The sequence below is a fragment of the Stylophora pistillata genome, chromosome 1, assembly GCF_964205215.1.
Source record: "Stylophora pistillata chromosome 1, jaStyPist1.2, whole genome shotgun sequence".
NCBI lineage: Eukaryota > Metazoa > Cnidaria > Anthozoa > Scleractinia > Pocilloporidae > Stylophora > Stylophora pistillata.
The window spans coordinates 9762011-9785973 of NC_142519.1; the positions used below are offsets into that span (position 1 = coordinate 9762011).

General features: G+C 40.3%; 1 protein-coding gene across 2 annotated transcripts in view; it reads right to left on the reverse strand.

Annotated features, from left to right (window-relative positions):
* LOC111321990 (uncharacterized) overlaps positions 1-23963 on the reverse strand; it is an 83060-nt gene that overhangs the window by 42350 nt on the left and 16747 nt on the right. The window contains exons 20-45 of one of the 2 annotated variants that reach the window (XM_088735269.1): positions 23516-23551; positions 22689-23177; positions 21531-21566; positions 20704-21192; positions 20150-20290; positions 19180-19647; positions 18306-18473; positions 17720-17875; positions 15777-15867; positions 14969-15198; positions 13763-13927; positions 12552-13028; positions 11683-11865; positions 11086-11226; positions 9851-10348; positions 9353-9475; positions 8671-9168; positions 6782-6946; positions 5770-6243; positions 4947-5276; positions 3862-4365; positions 3127-3264; positions 2589-2624; positions 1901-2371; positions 1317-1361; positions 271-741 (exon numbers count right to left, since the gene is read on the reverse strand). In XM_088735269.1, coding sequence (XP_088591395.1) covers positions 271-741; positions 1317-1361; positions 1901-2371; positions 2589-2624; positions 3127-3264; positions 3862-4365; positions 4947-5276; positions 5770-6243; positions 6782-6946; positions 8671-9168; positions 9353-9475; positions 9851-10348; positions 11086-11226; positions 11683-11865; positions 12552-13028; positions 13763-13927; positions 14969-15198; positions 15777-15867; positions 17720-17875; positions 18306-18473; positions 19180-19647; positions 20150-20290; positions 20704-21192; positions 21531-21566; positions 22689-23177; positions 23516-23551 — 7023 coding nt within the window. The remainder of the gene's footprint in view (positions 1-270; positions 742-1316; positions 1362-1900; positions 2372-2588; positions 2625-3126; positions 3265-3861; positions 4366-4946; positions 5277-5769; positions 6244-6781; positions 6947-8670; positions 9169-9352; positions 9476-9850; positions 10349-11085; positions 11227-11682; positions 11866-12551; positions 13029-13762; positions 13928-14968; positions 15199-15776; positions 15868-17719; positions 17876-18305; positions 18474-19179; positions 19648-20149; positions 20291-20703; positions 21193-21530; positions 21567-22688; positions 23178-23515; positions 23552-23963) is intronic. The other variant, XM_088735271.1, reaches the window with a different exon arrangement.

Consider the following 23963-nt stretch of genomic DNA (forward strand, 5'->3'; position numbering starts at 1 on the left):
TAGATATTCCGGTCAAGGTAAACGTTTTCTCATATCTCCTATTCAAAGATCCTTTAACCTTGACCTCTTTTCAAACTGTCTACAATGCAGAATTAATTTAACTTGAAAGGTTTCAATTCACCCCTTAAACAGTAGGGTAGCACCACTTTCCTATTGCACTCAAAGGAAACATTTCGTTTCTTCTTTAATTTGACGAGCTGTTCTTGTTGAACAAATGCATGTTTTATTGAGGAAACTATAATTAATCGTTTAGTTTCATTGACAACTTACGCCTAAATCGAATTCTCCTTTTTCTACCATATCGACCCTTTCTGAAGATTCTAACGCCTCTTCTACCAATCAGCTTTACCCTCAAACGCTTTCTACGGAACCGGATGCTGCAACGAACTCTACGCCGAACACGCCTCCATCGCTTTTTTCTTTGTATGAACCACTTCTTCCCTCGCCGTTTAATCCGTAGTCTTCGCTTTCTCCATCTCAACACAAGTCTGACTTTTTTAATCTTCCTCCATTTTCGTCTTCTCTTTACATACCACCTTCGACCGAATCTTCGCAGTCCGCACCATCTCCTTCTAATCCTCACTCGCCATCGTTTACGGAAGCGTTTTATTTTCCTAGATTTTCTTCGGATTATAATCCTTATTCTCCGTCTGAACCTGGAAATACGTTTCCGTCCACTGAAGTATTTCCTTCTGATTGTTACCTTGCGTCGTATTCCACGGTAGCGGATGTATCTCCTTCCTGTATAAAACAACAATACCTTACACTGACTCTGTTTACAAGAATGCATTCAATAAAATAATTATTGCCTTTTGTCAACAAACCGCCAAACTCTTTATATGTCGAGACGGATGATTAGGTGCCTATGTGGCGAAAATGTTTTACTAATATTTAAAGCTTCACCTTTTTAAACTAATCCTTACTCTCCTATTTTAGATCAACGTAATGCTCGTTTGGATAAACGCAAACTGTGGCAAAAAAGAACCCAGAATAGTTCAAAAGAAAAAGGCACACCCTTGTTAATACGAACGGGATAAAATGATCCTCACAGTAATAAAAAGAATTCATACGATCGCGTAAAGAGGCCTGCAAAATATCCAGGAGGTGAAAAGATTCAAGTTGAACATCTGAAAGCTTAAAGTTTTGTTTTAGTCTTAATGTTTCATCAGCCTTTTCTTTACAATTTATAATGGCATTCGTAACTATCGCACATCAAGGTGAGCGAAATCTAACATGACTACACGCACATCTAAGAAATTGTCAATAGGGGCAAAGGTTGTCACTGGTTTTTGCGTTTTTGGACGCCGAACACTTACGCTTTCCTCGTCGTCCTCGTCGTCCTCTTCTGCCTCGTCTACGCCCTTAAACCAAACACACCAAAATTTCACGAGCTTTTCAAAACAAAATCTAACAAAATGTTTCAAAGCCAGGGAAGCGACAAAAACAGGCCCCCATTCAAGACTTCTTCACGTTTAGGTTGTCTAAAGCAAATGGTAATCCTCAACCACAAAAAAAATTCACGAAAAATCTCTGTACGCGTCATTCTTGAGTAGGCGTCTTTTGAGTGCAATACAAATTAAAAGCAAAAGACATGACTGCTCGTAATTCAGCTGGAAAAAAGGCCAAGAGCTCTATATTCCGGTCAAGGTAAACGTTTTCTCATATCTCCTATTCAAAGATCCTTTAACCTTGACCTCTTCTCAAACTGTCCACAATGCAGAATTAATTTAACTTGAAAGGTTTCAATTCACCCCTTAAACAGTAGGGTAGCACCACTTTCCTATTGCACTCAAAGGAAACATTTCATTGCTTCTTTAATTTGACGAGGTGTTCTTGTTGAACAAATGCATGTTTTATTAAGGAAACTATAATTAATCGTTTAGTTTCATTGACAACTTACGCCTAAATCGAATTCTCCTTTTTCTACCATATCGACCCTTTCTGAAGATTCTAACGCCTCTTCTACCAATCAGCTTTACCCTCAAACGCCTTCTACGGAACCGGATGCTGCAACGAACTCTACGCCGTACAGGCCTCCATCGCTTTTTTCGTCCTATGTACCACTTCTTCCCTCGCCGTTTAATCCGTAGTCTTCGCTTTCTCCATCTCAGCACAAGTCGGACTTTTTTAATCCTCCTCCATTTTCGTCTTCTCCTTAGATACCAGTTTCGACCGAATCTTCGCAGTCCACACCATCTCCTTCTAATCTTCACTCGCCATCGTTTACGGAAGCGTCTTATTTTCCTAGATTTTCTTCGGATTATAATCCTTATTCTCCGTCTGAACCTGGAAATACGTTTCCGTCCACTGAAGTATTTCCTTCTGATCGTTACCTTGCGTCGTATTCCACGGTAGCGGATGTATCTCCTTCCTGTACAAAACGACAACATTTTACACTAAGTTTGCTTGCCACAATTGATTTGGTACACTATATAACAGTTATTCACCGATGTGAATAGAACTTGCTATTCACTTGTACATACACTCTTTTCCTATTCAATGGAATTCCTGACTTTTTTTTACATCAGCGCAAGCAAAGTTTAAAATATAAGCACACTTGTTGTCATTTTCGGACCCTTAATACTTACGCCTTCCTCGTCGTCCTCTTCTGCCGCGTCCACGACCTAAAAAGAAAAAAGACAAAAACATGTGGGAGTTTTTTTACAAGTCCATCAAAACGTTAGGAAATCCGGGAGAAAATCAGGGTAGCGAAAACTAGGCCTTTATGTAATACGCGCTATCTTTGTAAAATAAAATTTTACTTAAATTGGCACAATGACCGAAGCTTTTATTACTTGCTGTGCATTTTGGAACAGAATTGAGAGGTGAATTCTTGATCTATTGAGATGAAAACTAAAACTTTTAGTAAACCATTTGCACCCTTTTACAAACTGATTGACATTCAACAAGTTGTAAATCAAGGAAATCAGATGAGTTTATAGGATCTTAAATGCTGGTAAATCAAACGTCAGTAACTGTAATGATACATATTACCGATTTTATTAAACTGTCGCGGCGACTGGCAATTTATATCGTCATCAATGGAACCGATATACTCCAAGATTTTCACCTCGATAGTGGTATCAAATCGATTGGCTATCCACCAGCTTAAACTAATTTACATACGTCGCGGTCGTCGCCTTCCATATCTCCTGAGCTGCCGTCTGCGTCTTCTTCTTCGCCTTCTTCGTCTTCTCCTTCGACGTCGTCGTCTCCTAGCCCGCCGTCTCCTTCTCCTTCGCAGTCGCCTTTTCTGTCTTCTCGCTAAAAAAAGTGGGTAGCTGATGATCACTCACTAACGAAAGAGGAAGCTTCAAGTTTGTGGTAAAAGCTTCACAAAGAAAGCACCGTACATTGTGTTTCTAAAATATGTCCAAATGCAACGCTTTGTTTAATCATTCCGAAAAAATTTCTTCTAGTTGTCCATCTAGAGGGACATTTCTTACTTTTTTTATACCAATGGAATGGTCAAAAAGATTTTTGATAACGTGGCCCTCGTAAAAGCACGTTCTTCGGAAGAAGGCCAGGTCACCCATTCACTTGACTTCGCGCATATTTGTGAAACGAAACTAATGAAGAAATTTTCCTTCAAACGAAGACATTGTCCAACGAAAAGATGGGTCCCTGATAAGCATACTTAAAACGCGAGTCTAAGGCTTGTCTTAAAGTTTGCTTTAAATCCTAATTTCCAACTAAAAATGTTAGTCCCTTTTAGCTCAGGGTTCACAAATAGCAAAGTTCTGACATCAAAATGTGATACATGCACACTGCAGCGTCCTCATTTCATGTCCGGTATCAGTCGCTCTTCCCCTCCTCAAGTCTGTGTAGGTTATGGCGAACGATAAAGATGCATTTACTTACACAGGCGACGAGGTTGTTTCCTAACTATCCTTCTCCTGCGAAGCCAGCGTCCATGATATCGAACTATAGCGTTTCTTCCTCTCCTCTTTACCCGCAGATTGCGGCCGTGATAGCGTATGCGATACATTCGACGTCGAACCACTCGTTTCCATTTACGACCGAGTTTAAGGTACAGCTTCCTCTTCAGCATCATCATGCGCGCCCAGACTCGTCTGAACTTGATCATTAGCAGATTCGCCTTCATTCTTAGCCGTTGTAAGTGCCGGCGGGTTTTCATGAACCACTGACCTCCACGCTTCATGATAGGCTTCCACCTTCTTCCATACCAGATGTACCACTTTCCACTTTGCTTTTTACATGGACGCCATCGTTTTTTGTAGTATACTTTTACTCGTCGGCCGATTGTGCGAAGTTTGTATCTACGTCGACCAATTTTCACGTACCATACTTTTCCTCCTTTCCTCAAATGTCGGTAACGTCCTTTAAAGTAGAGTCTAGGACGACCTAATTTGAAAAAAGGAGAATAATATAGTATAGATAAAAAACGCTCCTTATCACGCGTATGATGTGTTAATACGAAAAGTCTCAGTTCTAAAGTCAGAGTTTGTGTAGCAGAATGTTAGCAAAGCCTAAAATGGCGACTACCTGGCTACTTTGTGTATATAATCTTATTTTTCACACGAACGTTTAAAGAAACCATTAAGACGCGTTTGACCACAGAAACATGAAACGGAAGGATACTTTTCAAAAAGTCAAATCACTGACAACAATCCTGATATTCGAAAAAGAAAATGGATACCCTCAACGTGAAGAAATCAAAAGTAATTTAATGATAGATTGTCCAGGTACTGCAATTTTACATTCACTATCTACCCAAACGTTTTGAATGTTCAGAAAAAGACAACTGAACTTTCGCAAAGGAATTACCAGAATTACCTTCTCGAAGAACAAACTATGAATTATATCGACTTAGTGTTAATCTATACCGGGTTAATTAAAAAGCTACCAATTTTTTTCCCAAAAACACCGTTTCAAAATCTCTACTGGGTCAAACATAAAGATCAAAATTGCAAATTAAAACTTACGCCTTCGTCCACGATATCTTCTTAACTTGTATCGCCTACCACGTCTTCTTCGTCCTCGACGTCGTAATCTGTACCTTTTTCTACGTCGTCGCCTTCCTCGCCGTCCTACTCTTCTTAGTCCGAACCGTCTACCAGGTCTCCTTCGTCCTCGACGTCGTAATCCGTTCCTTCTTCTACGCCTTCCTCGCCGTCCTACTCTTCTTAGTCTGAATCGTCTACCAGGTCTCCTTCGTCCTCGTCGTCTTCCTCGCCGTCCTCTTCTTCTTATTAGTCCGTACCGTCTCCTCCTTCTCCCTCGAACTCTTCTTATCCTCGGTTTTCTTTTCCTTACTGTAGTTATAAATGACTTTGGTTAGGGTATAATCTTATCGACGGAGAGAGTATATCCTATGCAGCTACTTAAGTAGCAAGCTTGTTTAATCAACTACACTTTGAAAGGTAGCAACAATAAATGGGCGACTCCAAAGCGGCACTATTAAATTTTACCATCAACTAACTTGCGCCCACTACTGACTTATACTAGAGTCATGGCTGCTATAAACTCACAGACTGTATACTACACCTGAAATTGTTCTTATTTTCTATTATCACTTTAACCCCTCCCCCATTCCCCTTGCAACTTCTATTTGTAAAGGTTGTTTCATCCACGTCACCCTATTATTTCAAAAGCTTTGTCAAGTTAATTCTTGTTGAAGAATTAAGAGGCCACAATATTTCCTTAAGGTTTCTCCATGTTTTCCGTTAGGCTCATTCAATAAACCCCTGCGTACCTTTGGGTGTCGGGTGATAAATAAATAGTTCGTTAGCTCCGTTTCCATCTTACCTCTTCGAGCCTTTCCATAGCGACCTCTAAAGCGTACTTTATATCCTCTACGTGTCCTCTTCACCCTTAGTGTTCTACCGTGATAGCGGATGGTATACCCCTTTCGTCGTGTCACATGGTACCAGCGCCGTTTGTACCAGAGGTACATTCTTTTCCCGGTATATTTCGCCCGTCGCCATTTTCCCATGAAATAATACTTCACATTCCTAGGTAAGCGTCGCAACTTTCCCCCTCTTCTTATGGTCCAATACCGTCCGCGGAAGTAGATGCGGTAAGAAGTCTTTCCAATCTCGAGGTACGGTAATTTCCCTCTGAATGTCACAACCCTATATTTTCCACCGTACCTGATCTTGAGTAACTTTCTACCTAGATGAATTTTGTTCCTGATTCCTTTCATTTTGATACTCAATCGAAGTCTAGACGTCCTCAAAACGCGGAAACGTCCCGCGAAATAAATTCTACGTCGCCTCCAGCCTGTTAACAGAGAGGGAAGTACGGGCAAATGAACGTCGAAGGTCAATAAATATTTTGCAAAGGTACCACTTTCTAAATTTCCACATAGGGCCAACGAAAGATACTGCAAAATGGATGATTGTCCTCAAGCTTTTAAAAGACATCTTTTTGGCCGCTGGCCACCAAAGATTTTTTTAATCTCAATCAAACACTGTCCTCATTCTAAAACTAAAATACTTAATCTCAAGTTGAAATAGTTAAGAGCTGTTTTATGAAATTTTTGACAACATCACTCGATTTTTTTTGTTTCTATATCCACTGTAATTCTTTTTCTCGGTTACCAGAGAACAGTGATATACCTTCACACGCAGCGAGAGCGCGTTCAATAGAAAAAAAAAAAAAGCAACCTCTATGAAACTTTCTTTCTTCCACACATTGTGGTGGAATATAAATCGTCAACACTTAGATTGTTTTTAGAGGGACAAAGAAAGGAACAGGCCACTCTCTTCTTTGAATTAGAAATACCGCTCTTTTTCAAAACGAAGCGAATATCTTTTACCTCCTAGTCGTCTCTTTCGTCTTATTCGCCTTCGTCTTCGTCTTCTGCGTCGCCGTGTTCGACGGGATCGTCTCCGCCTATAGCGTCGGCTACGACGTCTTCGACGTCGTCTCCTTTGCCTTCGTCGCCTTCTTTTAATCATACGCTTGTACCACCTCGGTTTTCCTAAAGAGACAAAATCGATCATCAGCAGATGTCTGCGAAGTATCTTTGCTACATCTTTATATATGGAATAACATTAAAATGAGTAAACATAATGAGACCCTATTTGAATAAGTACTCTCAGGTAAACTCTTGAGCTTTCTGAAACTCGAACTTTTGAGATAGTTGGCCGAAGAAGGCAATTTTCACTTGGAGAATGAGAATGTGATAGGCAAACAATTTTATGTGACCCACCACAAGAAAACGTGTACTAAGGTGAACGAACGGGCACGGTAAAATGAAAAGCTAAACGATAAAAAATGACACGGCGGTTTTGTAGCGGTAAAAATAAAGGCGCGTGTCAAGAGGAACAGTTCTAGGTTTTTTGAGTAAACTAACTCGCAATTTAAGCGAGCAAAAAGGCATGCCCACGAGTGAAATTGCACGCAGTTCAAGTGACCAAAATGACACGTTAACCGTGTCAAATGACAACCTAATTGTGTCCGCGTATGAATATTGCAAACGGCTTTCGAAAGCGACAAAAACCAACTCGCAATTTTCAATTGAGCATGAAATAAAGAGTATACCATTTAAATTATCATTTCAATTTAAGTTCTTTGACGTAATAAACTGGCGACAATAGCATGGTGAAACAAAATTCCATGTATTAAGTGAGAATGCGTGCTCCTTGCAAAATCACCTTCATTTTCACTTTTAACAGTGCTTTTGTCGTGTTGATTACTCAAACTCAAAATGCGCGAACAATTGCTAACAATTCAAGCATTAGATCGTCTATGTTTAGCAGTTTGATTGTTCGTAATCTTCACTTCGAAGAACAGAAAATGTCCAAGGAAAAATATACGAGCACATCTTCACACCAAATGGAGGCTATTGTTTTTATTATCAAATATCTTTCAACGCACGGGAACTATGTTCACGAACAGCTTAGCGTTTACGGCGTTGCATGTTCACTTTTCGGTGTTCTCTGATATGATTTTATAAACGAATAAATAAAAAAACGCTCCTTCTTCTGTAAAAACCACAAAACGTTTCTCATCTTGAATTAAATTCTAAGCGCAGAGTTTTTCGTAGCGGACGTAAGGTGTAAAAGTTGGGAATATCACTTGGGGTATATCCACGGATATATTAGTTGGGGCGATATTCGGTCACGTAATGTTTTTTGGCCAATCGCGCATGAGCTAAAATATACGTTGGACTATAAGACGTAATATCAAGGGGAAAGCATAAAGCATCCTCGACTATTTCATGAAAAGAGTGATCCTTGTTAAATTACACGTCACCCCCAATAAAATTATGCTCGCCGAATCAAACTTATGTCCTCTGTGCTGTCTTTTTTAGATCAGTTTTCACTGGCGACAGAGTGGGAGTCTGTTATTCAATTCAATTCAGACCCAAAGAAAAATCTTAGTACCGAGGCCACAGAACGCAAAAACAAATGGAACGGTAACTGTGAGAACGAAAAGTGTGAAACCTCGGTCTGAACTCGATAATCGAACTCTAGTATCATCCACGAAAGACAAGTGGCTCTTAGCAGTTTGTTTACGTAGTCTTCAAATTCCTAGAAATAAACATCTCTAGAATGGACAGACTTGCCAGCACTCCCAATAATTATCACGACGTGCTTACAGCTCAACCCTACTGAGAGCCATGAGAGGGAAAATGGTTCAAACGAAACTAGAAAAAAAAAGAAAACTTAAAACTGCAAATGACAAAATTTTGTTACTTACGTCTTCGCCTCGGTCGTTTGACTCCCTTTACCCTAATCCACTTCCTTCGCACCCGTATACTATATCTTCTTCCTCTTGCTTTCTTCACTGCATATCGTCGCCGTCCAGCAATGATGTAGCGTGTTCTACGTTTTCTAATACGCACGAGACGTTTTCCTATACGTATTCTCCAACGTCTTCCTCGACAACTTATCACACGCGTGACGCCCTTAAAGCGTAATCTAAATCTCCATCTTAGCCACACCCATTTTCTTCCCCAGCGTATGGCGTGACGGCGGCCACGTCGCACCACAGGAACCGTTCTTCGTCCTATCCTAACGTACCATCGTCTGCGTATTCTGAAAATTCGCCTCTGTCGCTTAAATACACGGATTGTAAGTCCACGCCGTTTGAATTGAGGCAATCGAGTTCTTCGTCCCTTGTATCGGATGATGTACTGCCTGCGATATCTTATAATATGATATCGACGACGGAAGCGTATCCTTGATGCTCTTCTTCCTACGAATTGTTTTAATTTCGGTAAGTACATCTGTCAAGAAGCGATTTGAAACCCTAACCATTTAATAAGGTGACAGGAATATCATCCTACCGTTCAGGTACCGTGTACGTATTTTATAAAATTTTATAATACATCAAACATGGTCAACACGAACGTTGCTGGGGCAAAACCTAATATACTTACGTCTTTTAAGCTTTCTTCTGATTCGCCTTCTTTGCCTTCGTCTCCTTCTTCTTCTCCGTCTTCTACGTTGTCGAAGCCGCCTCCTCTTTCGCCGTCTTCTACGAATGCTGGAGCGTCGCCGGCCTAAAAAAGTTCATCAAGACACCTGTTAAATTACTGCTTTCTTGGCCCCTGCTAGGTGCCAAAATGGAAGCACATCGTTCTTACCCGGGTAACCTGGACCCCGCAATGATTTGCCCAATTACATTTTCAAGCAGATATATAAATCTGACCATTACAATGTGTCGCGAAAGTTGAAATGCCTGCTTATCCTTACCTCACTCTCAAAGATCCACCTTCTCATAGCTTTTTTTTTTTAATATTGAGTGAAGTTTCTGTTTCATCTTCAAACTAGGGTCGCAATTATGATGCATGTGGCTCAGTGAAATATTTGGAAAGTAAACGAAATTAACTATCGCCGCCATAATATTGACAACCTATTCTACTGGCGTTACTTACCTCTTCGATAACGTTTCTTCCATCTCAATTTCGCTCGCTTCCATTTTTTCCGATACCTTACGAAGAATTTCCTGCCTCGTTTCTTTATCGAATATCTTCGACGTCCGCGCCTGATGAACTTCTGCGAACGCTTCCTTATTGACACCCATTTCTTGCGGATCCGAATGCTATACTTTCCTCTGCGACATCGAACAAAGCGTCTGACACCCTTGAAGCGTAACTTGAGGACCCACCTCAAATAGATTATCTTCCGTCTCCAAATTATATACCGTCGTCCACGCCTTTTTTTCACCCTCACCAGTTTTCTTCCGAAACGTATATACCAGAAACGACCTCGACGAAGAAGCGGTGCAGTTCTCTTTCTGACTCTAATAGTGAGGCGTCCATGTTGGAAACCACGGACTTGATACTTTCGTCTGCCTACTTTTACAACCCAACGTCGAGTAGTACCTATTCTTCGGTATTTACCGCCAAAACGTACTTTGGGTAGTCGCAATCCTGCAGTCATTAAAGAAGAAATATTTCAGGTTGTGCGCGGTATTATTGTTATCACAATTATTTATGTTACATTTGCGGATGGCATTATAATAATCCGCAGAATCCCTCGTCATTACCATCTCAAACATCATAACTAAGCATGTGATATGATGGTAAGTGATTTTCTTAAGGTGTGCACAAAGGCAATTTTTTCGCTTTCCAGTTTAAATCTTGGCAGCATTGGGGAAACGGAGTAAGCCGGTTCCCATTGCGTGTCACAATTGATCAAGAATTCTCCCGATTTAACTTTTTAAACTTTAATTTCCAATTCTCCGTTATTGGTTCAGTACACCGAAACCAAATTTGTCCTTTTCTAATCGATTGCAGCTACAAAGCTTGTTATTCGGCGCTTAGAGCTTATAAATTTTAATCAGCTACCCTAAGCTTCATTAAACTGGCTCTTCAATAGGATAGGATACGAACGGGGACGAATAAATGGAGGTCCTGTCTCCTACAGGGTTGGGGGCAGGAGACGTTAATTTCCCACACACGAGATTACTGTGTGATGGATGTCCTCCCTTGGGGTGGGATGGTGAGATGCACAGGCCCCCATTTAAACCAGCTTCAAGCTGAACTGGGTTGACCTGTCGAAACATCGTAAATACATACATACAAACATATTCATTCCAGTTAACCTTTGTTCTGATAGGCTGCCGGTTTCAAAACTACTGCAGTCTACTAACAATCGTTTGTCTCACCTCGTCGCCGTCTTCTTCGGCGTTTTCTACGTCGCCTACTTCTTCGTCGTCGACGTCTTCTACGACGTCTTCGCCTACGCCTCCTCAGTTTTCTTCTCCGTTGACGTCTTCGTCGCCTTCGATATCGTCTCTTACTAACACCTGTGAGAATAAATTTTGGCAAATAGTTATCGGCTATTTACCGCGCGTTGAATTCGAAAGGTGGTTAGGGGCTTCTGAAAATCTTTCTTTGAAAGGACCGTCAAACCGGACTAAAATGACCAAATTTTGTGCATATTCATCTACAAAAGACTGATACCCATATTTCAAATATCTCCGTCACTGTTGGTAAAAATTGTAGATAAATTTGTTATTTGAAAAGAAACATGGGAGAATCTCGAAGTTATCACCGCCGAAATACGAGTTTTATGAAGCCCGGTGGGAAATGATTCGGTTATTTTTCCTAAAACTTGTACTCAAATCGTTATTTATCTAATAGACGTCCTCACTTTAGGATGGAAATATTTATCTTAACCTTTGCTCTCCTATTTACTAAGTGACTAAGCAATTTCAGAATAAAACCTTGGCACTGAGTTACGAACTCATGGCTCTCCTTACCTCTTCTCTTTGGTCTCCTTCTTCGCCCATGCCTTCGTCGACGGCGTCTTCTTCGGCGTCTTCTTCGGCGTCTTCGTCGTCTTCTCCTCCTTTTTCGCTTTCTGCGTCGTTTTCGCCTTAATCGCCGTCTGGACCTTCTTCGTCGCCGTCGCAACATTCGCCTTCTAGCACGTCGGGTCAAGACTAAAATGTAATTCGAAAGCTATCGTTTAAAGACAGCGTGAAAATTACACGACTTTTGACGGATCGGGAAGATTGTCTTTGTCACATAATGTGCACTGGATGGAGAAGTCGTCGGAACATTACGAGTTCATTTCCTAACCATTATGCCCGATCCGCCCGTCATCAACTTGCCTTATTTCTACCAACTTATGGACAATAAGTAGTTAATGACCTGCCCATAGGGAAACAATGAGATCTGCTCCTCGAGACCCTAACTGTTCCCCGAGACGAAGCCAAGTAAATGACCAGTATCTTTTGGATGTAGTGCGACGCACAGGATTCACCAGAGCATCATTTTTCTATTACTGAAGCTCTCATTGCTACTGAAAGACGACTAGAACATCACAAATTGGCAACTGACCTGTCATAAAAACCTTGCGGTTATATTATATGTAGACTCGCAAAGCAGATAAGACTCTAAGGTATTGACTGAAGATAGTTTCAAAAAATAATCACTACAAAATTGGGTCAACAAAGTATTGACCAGCACTGACACGTTGGAAGGAAGATAGTATTCAATTTCACCTGGGTATTTTATGTTTCACCCTGAACATCGGCTGAGTCTTAGGTCCTAAAAAATCCGGGCAAATTCTAGGACTCATTGCCCTCCACGTAGTTAACACTCAACCACCTATAAAAGTAATTACCTTTTTTACGACGAATAATTCGTCTTATGAACCGGAATCTTTTTCGTTTATAGGTTATTTTTCTTCGTCCAATCCTCACATAGCGCTTGCGTCCTTTAAAGCGGAAATAAGCTAAACGCCTTCGCCTTATTCCTTTCCATCCCTTCTTGAACCTAAATGACCAACGTCCTCTTCGGTGTCTCACACGGTAGTATCTACGCTTGATGCGGACTCTAAGCCTGACACGTCTGAGACGCAACCATCTTCTTTTGAGTCTGTAGATCCACTTTCTACCTCGTTTCTTCAGACGGCACCATCGCCGCTTAATGCGTACTCTCCATCGTCGACCTTTTCGTCTAATCCTGCACCATTTCCTTCTTATAAGTATCCTTAAGCGCCTTTTGAACCCGAGAATGGGATATCTCCTGCCCTTTAGCCTGCAAACGTACTTTCGCGTTGTGCGCACTACACGTCGCCGACCGCCGTATTTGAAGATATCTGTAGATGAAAAGATTTTCCTATGTTTTAGCTAGGAACATCAAATGGTACCAAAGCATGTGATCAAGGGATAAGTCCAGGACTGGATCAGTGTTCATCACATTCAATCTTTAGCAAATTGAGCTCTCCTCAGTAACAAAAATGTACTCAAACACACGAAGTCATGCCAGATTTAAACTACGTTAACATTTTATCGGACATGAAGTTAGAAGTACACACCGAACAATACTTGCGATCATTTAAGGACTAAAGTGATAGTCACAGTTACATGCAGGTGCTATTAATTTAATTTGTACCGCGCTAGGCGTCGGATAGAGATTTTTTCAGTGCAGAGTGTTATCTGCCCCTCGAACAACAGGGGCGTGGTGGTTTCTGTTGGGATTCCTCGGCACATTTTAAGTCACTAAGATTACTTTCTATATATGATTTTGTCAACTCAATGAGGCGAAAAAAGGGGAAGATGTGGGATAAGAAAAGTGGTAATTTTTAAACACAGTCGTCGGCTAGAGAAACATTCTATTCATCATTCTCAAGAATGAAGGACTAAGGAGAAATCTGATTTCCTCTCGAGGAATGGAGCCATGGAACGTTGGAAATTTGTTGTAAAAAAATATCATTTCTAGATAACAATCCCAGAAGTTAAGCTTTTTCTGCGAAGAAAGCTTCTTGAACATTTGTTTTCACAGTATAAGTACAAGTGTAAATATACCCGAAGGTTAATGATAAAAACTTACATCGTTTTGTTCGTCGTCTCCTTTGGCGTCTTCTTCTTCTTCTTTTTCGACGATTCTTTCTTCGCCTCAATCTACGTCGCCTTCTTTGCCTTCTTCGTCTCCTCCTCTTTCGCCTTCTTACCCTTCGCCGTCTTCTCCTTCTTCGTCTTACCCCTCTCGAAGCTCCTATAGAAATTTCATCAACGATTCGATTCAGAGATCAGTATTTTGCTGGGCTGTGATAAGTAGGAGGTGAATCTCAGCTAGAGGTTTATATACTTTTATGATTACAGCAATCTACAAACCGAAGAGTTAACTAATTCTTGTTGGTTTTATTATGTAAAATATCATCAAAAGAAGTTAAAAGTTAAATTAAGTGATTATGCAGGTTCCCTTTTCTTTTGCTCTTCCTGGTGAGAGTTCAGAAGGGAGTTGCGACACCCCAAAAGAAAAAAAACCTAGGGTTATGAATCTGCGAATTGCATGATTTCTTCCAGAAGAAATGAAGCAGAGAGTAGTTTTCTATTCCTTATTACTGCAATCTCAATTTTAAAGAATGAATGAAGTCTGGCCATGTAGGAATGATAAACTATCTCGGTCACCAAGTCCATCGAGAACTGGAATTCTATCGACAGTTGGTCGTTTGAATGAATTTGTACATAGAAAAAAATTACTTTTGGTTCACTCAATTGGTGGTGGGGGGGGGGGGGGGGGGAGGGGGGTGGAAGGAATGTGACTCGATTTTTTTCCCGACAGTACAGTCGTTATCAAGCAATATCAAGCAATCCACTTACGATGTATAGTTCTATGTTTATTTATCTGTAAAACCACGATGAGAAACAATAAGCATTTTTATAACAAGAACTTTCGGGGTGTACGCCCTTTCATGTAACTTGTATGTCTGAGGAGACAAAACGTTCCTTCCACCGACGCAACGTAGTTCGGGCGCGAGCATCCCTCCAAAGCACGTCCATGCTTCTTACAAAAAACGTAGCTTCGACTCTTGCTCTTGAGTCGAGAGATATACCAACATTTACAAAATATTCAAAACTGTAGGCGCGCTCTCATAATTCACTGGGTGTGTTTTGAGAAGAGCCTATAAACACAGTTATGACGTCGCGTTCACTGTGTCCTGCTGTAATTAAAAAGGCCAAGTGTCTAAGCGGTTCTTTCTTTCAAAATTATTCAATTGCGACTGTTTCTAAATACCTGCTAACTTCAACATACCTTGGCGAAGTGGGATATGAGAGACTGCGTAACTTGGGCCACGTTTTTGAGGTCGACTCATATATTTAAGCCAATATGGTCTGCGCCGACCAACAAAGCCGATCAAGGCAAGACTACTTCTGTAACTGAGTATTATTCTGCGTGGGTCGATGTTAAGCCTTCTAAGGACGTACTTGTAATATTTTCCAAACCGATATGCTTCATCTTGGATGGCAAGTAACACAATCGTCCTGAGAAATTTACCAAAGATTTCAGTTGAAAGACTCGGTAATAAAATACAGGTAGGATCCGTTGGGTTACGAGGCCCTCTTGGGGACCATTTGAGAATAAAGGTGAGAGATGAGAGGGAAAAAAATTAAGTTAGAAGTACGGATAAGCGAAATGGCTGAGGTAATAGATGAAATAGTTTCAGATTCCACACGACTCTTACTTGATTTTTCCTGGCTTTAGCTTTTTCTCGTTATTTTAACGACCTCTCTTAGTTATCGATGACAAGTTCTCGGAAATTTTTGATCCCAAAAGCAACTTCCAATCGCATTGGAATAGGCAGTAAGAAAGTCCTGCTTCAAGCCATAATCCGAAATTGCAATCAAACAGAAATTAAACCAAAAAACCTAACGGTTTCCAAAAAAGGGAGAAGAATATCCAATAAATGAAAACAAATTCATGTTATAGCAGAACGCAAGCGGTTGGCAATGGAACAAAAATCATTGAATGTCTGGCAGAACCTCTTTCCCTACTTGTAGAGATAAATACAATATAAACTGTTGGAAACTCGATAACTTTAACTTAGGTTAACGCAACATACCGGCGTCTGATGCTGTAAATAAACTTCTTGAATCTCTTTGCTTGATAACGGCTGGCATGGGTGTCAAAATATCCTCTTTTCAAAACACGACCTGTTGGTCATAACCAGATTGCAAATTCAGTTGTCTTTTAGCTATGAAGATATATAAGCGTCGTGCCAGGTGCAAAGGAATTTAAACTTGAACAATATAACTACTGTGAAGTATTCAATTGCTTAGAGCTGGTTATTAACGCGAAGTCTAACCAAACCACGGTTTTACGCAATAAGTTGGCTTCAGGTTTTCTCTATAAGAGGGTTAATGTAATTAAATAAATGTCCTTCCACTGTTAGCTCTTGGCCCTCTTTACCTCTTTACACCATTCACAAAAATAAATTTTTAGATAAAAGTTTAGCTAAATGGAGGGTTGTTTAAGACGCGGTTTTGTAAAACAAATGCTAAACTTTGTGTAGATAATTAGAACCTAAGGTTCAAGTGAGCACAATTTTTTCAATTTCAAGTATTTTGTCATTTTGCAGTCAAGATTTTGTATTTGAAGGTTAGTTCCTGAGGTAAAAATACGCTTAGGAATTATTACTGACTCAGGAGAGACCACCAAGAACGTTCCAATAATAGTTTCGCGTACTATTAATCTCAATTCTTCTTAGTTTGTCAATAGATGTTCGCCTTTCCTCAACTTTTAAGACTCAAGCAGGTCTGTTTATGTGCGCGCCCTAAGAACGTATGTCTCGTGTCATCCAAGGTCAATGAGATCCTTAAACCCAAAGACGTCTACGATTTAGCCTTAGAGCAATTTTTAATTCAGTGTCAAAAGTAATCCAGAATCACGTGGGTTTTTGCTTCACTTTCCTTGGTGATTGGCTTAAATAACTAATAACCAACTAATAAATAAATAATAATTTAGCAATGGACATTCTGCTAGGTGGCTCTTCTTGTCCACTGTTTCCAGATCGAATTGGAATTTGGAATGTTGGTTTTTGCGGAGGGAGGAAAAACGGAGGACCCGGAAAAAAACCATCGAAGCAAGGACGAGAACCAACAAACTCAACTCGCACGTGACGCCAGGTTCGGGAATCGAACCCGGGCCACAGTGGTGGGAGGCGAGCGCTCTCACCACTACGCCATCCCTGCTCCTCGGTATAGCAAACTCGCGCCACTCTTTCGACTAATGAAAAGCGTCTCTGTCACCCGCTTTTTCCCGCGCTTGGAGCAGTTTTCTAAGCCAATCAAGTTTTGAATATGATTGGTCGAGACAGTAGCGGGAGTTTCCTAAGCCATAATATTTTTGATTGGAGTTCCTTTTTGCTACTTATGATCTTTTACATTTGTTTTGAGTGGCTTTTGCAATCTAGTTGATTTTTTCTATTACTAGACTCCGGCGAAAAGTGCTCCATAATACATGGTGAGACCATGCATGCTTTCTGTTCAGAGTAGGTATCTCTGAGATTTTCACTTTAACAGCCCAGGAATTATAACTGACCTTGACAGCTGAAAACATGATACCCAGAAAAGTATGTAGATTAAGATACCACTGGAATTAAGATACTACTCCGTCTCCTGCATCTATCAAATAGTTAATTTGGTTAGGCAGGGGACGTTAAGGAACCCACTCACGAGATTACTGTGATGTGGTCTGGCCTGTTTATTGGGAATTGGGGGGGGGGGGGGAGGGGGCATCTTCAAATAAGCTTCCTTCGATTGTTTGTAAACTGCTGATGCAGTCCGGCCAAAGTCCCCCGAAAAGTTTTGTGATGCGCATTTGATCATATCCACATGTTAATTTGCGCAATATAAATATTAAATTATTATTATTATTATTATTATTATTGTTATTATTATTACGGAAACATATCGTCGCTCGGCGTCCAAATGCGAAAATTTGACAACTAAAATACAGTAGTGTCAGCTGGTACATGAAAAAAATAAAAGAAACTCAGTTTCTTACCAGTTTTATGGCTAACAAGAACAATATTAAAACCACGCCTGTGTAGAGAATAATCTCTCCCATTGACTCTGATGTAGGCCCGCGAGCGTCCGTGCAAAGTGCGTCCGCGTTTTTTATCAACATAGCCTTGACTTTCCACTCTCACTCTGAGTATCCCTATCAAAGAAGAATTAAAACGTAAATAAACTGAGCAATTTTCATGATTACTTGACAAATGTGACTTCTTGCGTAAGGTAAGTTGCCCCTCGCTGATGTCATTTATGATTCACGTTATGATTGACAGTAAAAAAATGCCGCTAGATCAACGCTGAAGACAAGTCTGGTCTTCTTCTTCCTATTCGTCGTCTTCTTTTTAGCCTTCCTTTCTGTCTTTTTTTCTTTTACCGTCTCCCTTTTATAAAAGGGTAAGGGAGGGGTGGGTAGACTGATTCAAGGAAGAAGCTGTTATTCTTGATTTTCCCGCAACAGGGAAGCAGGGGGGAAAGGGTTAAGGTCATCATTCTAAGGAAATGTTCAGGAGGTATTCACTCAAGGGAGGGTAACTTTTCGGAATTTACAACAGGTCTGGAATAATAAAACTACGTACTTCGTACTCGACGACCTCTTCGTCCCCGTCGCTTGTGTATTCTTCGTCTTCGCCGTCGCTTTCGTTTGAAGTACCGCCTGATTCTTCTGATCACCCTTCGCCGCCGACGTCTGATTCTGCGCACTCTCCTTCTTCTCCTCCTTCGTACAAGTTTTCGGCTATAACGTCCTACAATTATAAATACGTTTCTATTAGTAAAATCGCTTTCTATGCGGTTTTAATGTGGCAAGACTCTTGTCTGTAAGTGCAAAAACAAATGGAGGATATTAGGAATCATTTGACTTTCCTTCAACAAAAAACTACTGGAAACTAATGAACTTTACCCAACGACCTTTACATCAAAAATCTGATTCCTCAACCACGGACAGATTGCAATATCTATGCTTTTGGTGTGAAAACAGTTTCTAAACTTTAACGTTAGCTAGAGTCATAAACGATGCATTACAATGTTCTGCATGGCAGTGTTGTCAGTCTACGACTTCTTTCATCGAACCTCATCAAAGTTTCGACAAGACCCGTTCAATTGGGCGAAAGTGTAAAACATAACGATTCCATTCTCAAACAACTATTGTCAGAATTTCTAATGTACTAAAGGATTTAACTCATTAAGTAAAGGGACCTCTCATGAACAAAAATTTGTTTGGTTGTTTCCGAAGTTTCTCAATATCTATCACCAACCCTTTATTTCAAGCTAACGCAGATAGCGGGCTACTGAAAATTGGCTAACTCTTCCAAGAAAGTTTTGAAATCGGGGATATGGTAAACTTTCATTTAAACTTTAACGAGAGTGCTTATCATCAGAACGACACATTTGAAAACCGAGCTATAGTAAACTGAGCTCGTTCGTATGTCAAAAAAACAATCTTTCACTTACGGAAACGTATTACTCCCAGAGGTCGAGTCCGTCTTCCTTTACGGATGAGTATAACCTTCCTCCCTTTTCTCTTGACTCTAAATCGTTTTCCTTTGAAACGGACATAGCGTATGAATCGTGTTTTTACACGCTTGTAACGCCTCCCGATGCGAGCGTACAGCCTACGTCCACGAGGTCGTATAAGGCATCGCCTACGTCTAACACGCGCAGAAAGCCTGACGGGTTTGATTTTGAACCAGCGACGTCCGTAACGGTAAAACCAAACACTCTTTCCTCTGGTGACTCTAACCCATCGTGGGGTGATGAATGTATACCAATATCGACCTCTTTTCTTGAGTGGCCTGTACTTTCCCCTGACGTAAACTGTCAGGCGAGCCAGTGGCCTCACCTTTCTCCTCCAAGTGAGCCCTAATATTGGCCTTCTTCTTATTGGCCTACGACGTCCGCGGTAAACAACGAGTGTCCTTCCTAAAAGCAAAACGGTATGAACATCGATTGTTTGTAAACAATTTCCTTCGATTGTTTGTAAACTGCTGATGCAGTCCGGCCAAAGTCCCCCGAAAAGTGTCGGGATGCAAATTTGATCATATCCACATGTTAATTTGCGCAAAATAAATATTAAATTATCATTATCATTATCATTATCATCATCATCATTATCATTATTAAAATAACGCACCTGACTCATTAAAAAAATCAAGGCTTCTCACTGTTGCACTACAGTGTCTTTAAGTTGTACACATCTTACTGCATTATGTCACGGGAAATGGGAATGGCAGGTAATTACATAAACTTCAGAAGACATTTCAGTCGTTTTTGAGGCATACTAACACTACAACCATCGCAGCACAAAAGAAAAAAATTCCATCATTCTTTCTTAAGTGTATTTCATCCGGACGCACACCTTCCTGAAAGATGGTTAGGTGACATCTTAAAAGAAATTGTGACCTCCCCAAAAAAGATCACTCACGTTTTCGTCTCCTGCGTCGCCTTCTCCTTCTCCTTATTTTTCGTCTTCGATACCTCCGTTTTCGACGTCTTCTACGACGATTTCTTCGTCGGATTCGTCGTCGTTTCCGTCTTATTATTCTACGGTTCTTTCTTCCGTAACCTTAAACACATCAAAACGTCACTATTAGAGTAAAGCAAAAATATGTAAGTTGTTGAGATTAGCAAGCACTTGCCACACCTACAAGTAGGATTAAGTCCTCTAACTAACAATTTTTTCTTCTACTTTTCCTGGTTTACCTAAAAGAACATACAGGACACGCCAGTGTTCAGTAAGACATTCAATATAACTTCCACATTGCTATGCCTCCTTCAGATAAAATTTGTTCGCTCAATTTGGGTTTTTTCAGTGAGACACATGGAGTCAATCCAAGGATGTTGGTCCACGAGTGTTCGAGGTGTTTACATTTGCCTTTTGTAAGCATTTCGTGGCTCAATGAATAGCGTGTTAGCTCAAAAGATTACCTTCTTATTGTTTCTCCCTTCTTTTTTCCCTAAAACCTATTCGATACTTACGTCGGTATGTAATTCTGAACCTCCTTGTTTTCCCATATTTGCCATTTCTCCTTTGTACGCGATACCCTTTTCTGGTTCTTCTCACGATGACCCTCTTTCTTCGATACTTGATGTACCTCGTGACGCGACGCTTGCAACGTCTCCAGCGCCTTTTGACTCGAACGAGCCATCTTCCTCGTCGGCGTCGAACTCTGCGTCTTCGACCTCTTATACGACAGGTCAGTCTAACGCGTCTTATTTTCCGCCAACGTTTCCGCCAACGATAAAACCAGCGCTTACCGCGTTTTCGTAGACCACACCAACGTCGCCTTATACGCACACGCCAACGGCCACGAATGCGCCTTACCTTCCTGTATTTTCGTAACAATTTGATTTTTATTTTACGTATGAATCGTCGAATGATCTTCTTCTTTCGGCCAAAGCGAACGATATATCTCTTTCCTCTTCTAATTACAACACGTCGTCCATGGTATCTGATAGTTATTCGTCCTAAAAATTAGAAACAATAATATTTTAATGATGATAGTCGGTGATCAATAAGGCGTAGACTACATGTCCAAGACACTCAGTAAATTAGTAAATTCGCTATTACCAGAAAACTTGAGATCATTAAAATTTTTTCCCAAGACATTCATTCTTTTCTTTGATAATTAAACTTTCCTCAGTCAATATTAAAATTAAAGTGGAATTGCTAACTTCTATTGAGAAAATTCTTAGCAAAGTATGATTGGGGTGATTTGCACCTATTCAAACAAAGCGATATTTCGCTGTTGAGGAGACAATTAGGAGTTTCGACGACCAGAACATCAAATTGTAAAAAAACCTACTTCCTGATTTTCGTCTCCCGAGCCTTCGTCGTCCACCTATGGTAAGCAAAGAGGATAATTATATGCTGGTGTCCAATAAAAACCCATGCAAATCAACATTTAGATCAGGCACTTGGGAAAAAATTTAGTCTATATCTAACTTACTCTTTTTTGTGATGAGAACCCCGGCGTAACTTGGACCTCATCTTTGAGGTCCAGTCAATTCAGACAATATTTTAAATTATAATCAAAAATGGCTACCAGATTTATGGAAACACGTTAAGCACTTACAACAAGGCTAAAAACACCAGTTACTACGTCTTTAGCATGCCGCATGTAATTGCGTAATACGATAGTACTAAAATTTATTTCACAATCGTCCTTTGGAGTGGGTACTCTTTTGCCTTGACTTCTAACAGTTGTTTCAAACAGCAAGAGTAACTTAAGTTACAATAAATGAACAACATCAACGGAAGAATGTGCTAATTTGTTTTTTTCTTTCTGAAGCATTTTATTTGGCCAGAATCGTAAAACTGCGAATCTGACTAGCTAGTGGCGCGCTCGTAACCGGTCCAGCTTACAATACTGACTACGGTCCTGGATGTTTTCCGCTCCATTTCCAGCATAGTGGAAAGAAAAAAAAAGCAGCGGAAAAAACTGGAAACAGTAAGCAATATACCAGTCGGTCCGTACGGGAATGAACTGTGTCCTTGGCCTTGAGTACATTTTTTTTTTTTCATACGGACCTCCCGTCTGGTAAATAACATATATACATCTACTGACTCACATAGTTCGAAAAAGGATTTTCAGTGATAAGTTCTTTAATTTGGATATCCCTTCGTTACATACAATCCATTGGTCCATTGTTGGCAGCAGATGGTGTCAGCAGCTGATTACTGACATTCACATTAATACAAGACACGCCAGCGTTTAGTAAGACATTCAATATTTCACTTCCACATTGCTATGTCAGCTTCAGATAAAATTTGTTTGCTCAATTTGGGTTTTTTCAGTGAGACACATGGAGTCAATCCAAGGATGTTGGTCCACGAGTGTTCGAGGTGTTTACATTTGCCTTTTGTAAGCATTTCGTGGCTCAATGAATAGCGTGTTAGCTCAAAAGATTACCTTCTTATTGTTTCTCCCTTCTTTTTTCCCTAAAACCTATTCGATACTTACTTCGGTATGTAATTCTGAACCTCCTTGTTTTCCCATATTTGCCATTTCTCCTTTGTACGCGATACCCTTTTCTGGTTCTTCTCACGATGACCCTCTTTCTTCGATACTTGATGTACCTCGTGACGCGACGCTTGCAACGTCTCCAGCGCCTTTTGACTCGAACGAGCCATCTTCCTCGTCGGCGTCGAACTCTGCGTCTTCGACCTCTTATACGACAGGTCAGTCTAACGCGTCTTATTTTCCGCCAACGTTTCCGCCAACGATAAAACCAGCGCTTACCGCGTTTTCGTAGACCACACCAACGTCGCCTTATACGCACACGCCAACGGCGACGAATGCGCCTTATCTTCCTGTATTTTCGTAACAATTTGATTTTTATTTTACGTACGAATCGTCCAATGATCTTCTTCTTTCGGCCTAAGCGAACGATATATCTCTTTCCTCTTCTAATTACAACACGTCGTCCATGGTATCTGATAGTTATTCGTCCTAAAAATTAGAAACAATAATATTTTAATGATGATAGTCGGTGATCAATAAGGCGTAGACTACATGTCCAAGACACTCAGTAAATTAGTAAATTCGCTATTACCAGAAAACTTGAGATCATTAAAATTTTTTCCCAAGAGATTCATTCTTCTCTTTGATAATTAAATTTTCCTCAGTCAATATTAAAATTAAAGTGGAATTGCTAACTTCTATTGAGAAAATTCTTAGCAAAGTATGATTGGGGTGATTTGCACCTATTCAAACAAAGCGATATTTCGCTGTTGAGGAGACAATTAGGAGTTTCGACGACCAGAACATCAAATTGTAAAAAAACCTACTTCCTGATTTTCGTCTCCCGAGCCTTCGTCGTCCACCTATGGTAAGCAAAGAGGATAATTATATGCTGGTGTCCAATAAAAACCCATGCAAATCAACATTTAGATCAGGCACTTGGGAAAAAATTTAGTCTATATCTAACTTACTCTTTTTTGTGATGAGAACCCCGGCGTAACTTGGACCTCATCTTTGAGGTCCAGTCAATTCAGACAATATTTTAAATTATAATCAAAAATGGCTACCAGATTTATGGAAACACGTTAAGCACTTACAACAAGGCTAAAAACACCAGTTACTACGTCTTTAGCATGCCGCATATAATTGCGTAATACGATAGTACTAAAATTTACTTCACAATCGTCCTTTGGAGTCAGTACTCTTGCGTTGACTTCTAACAGTTGTTTCAAACAGCAAGAGAAACAAAAGTTACAATAAATGAACAACATCAAC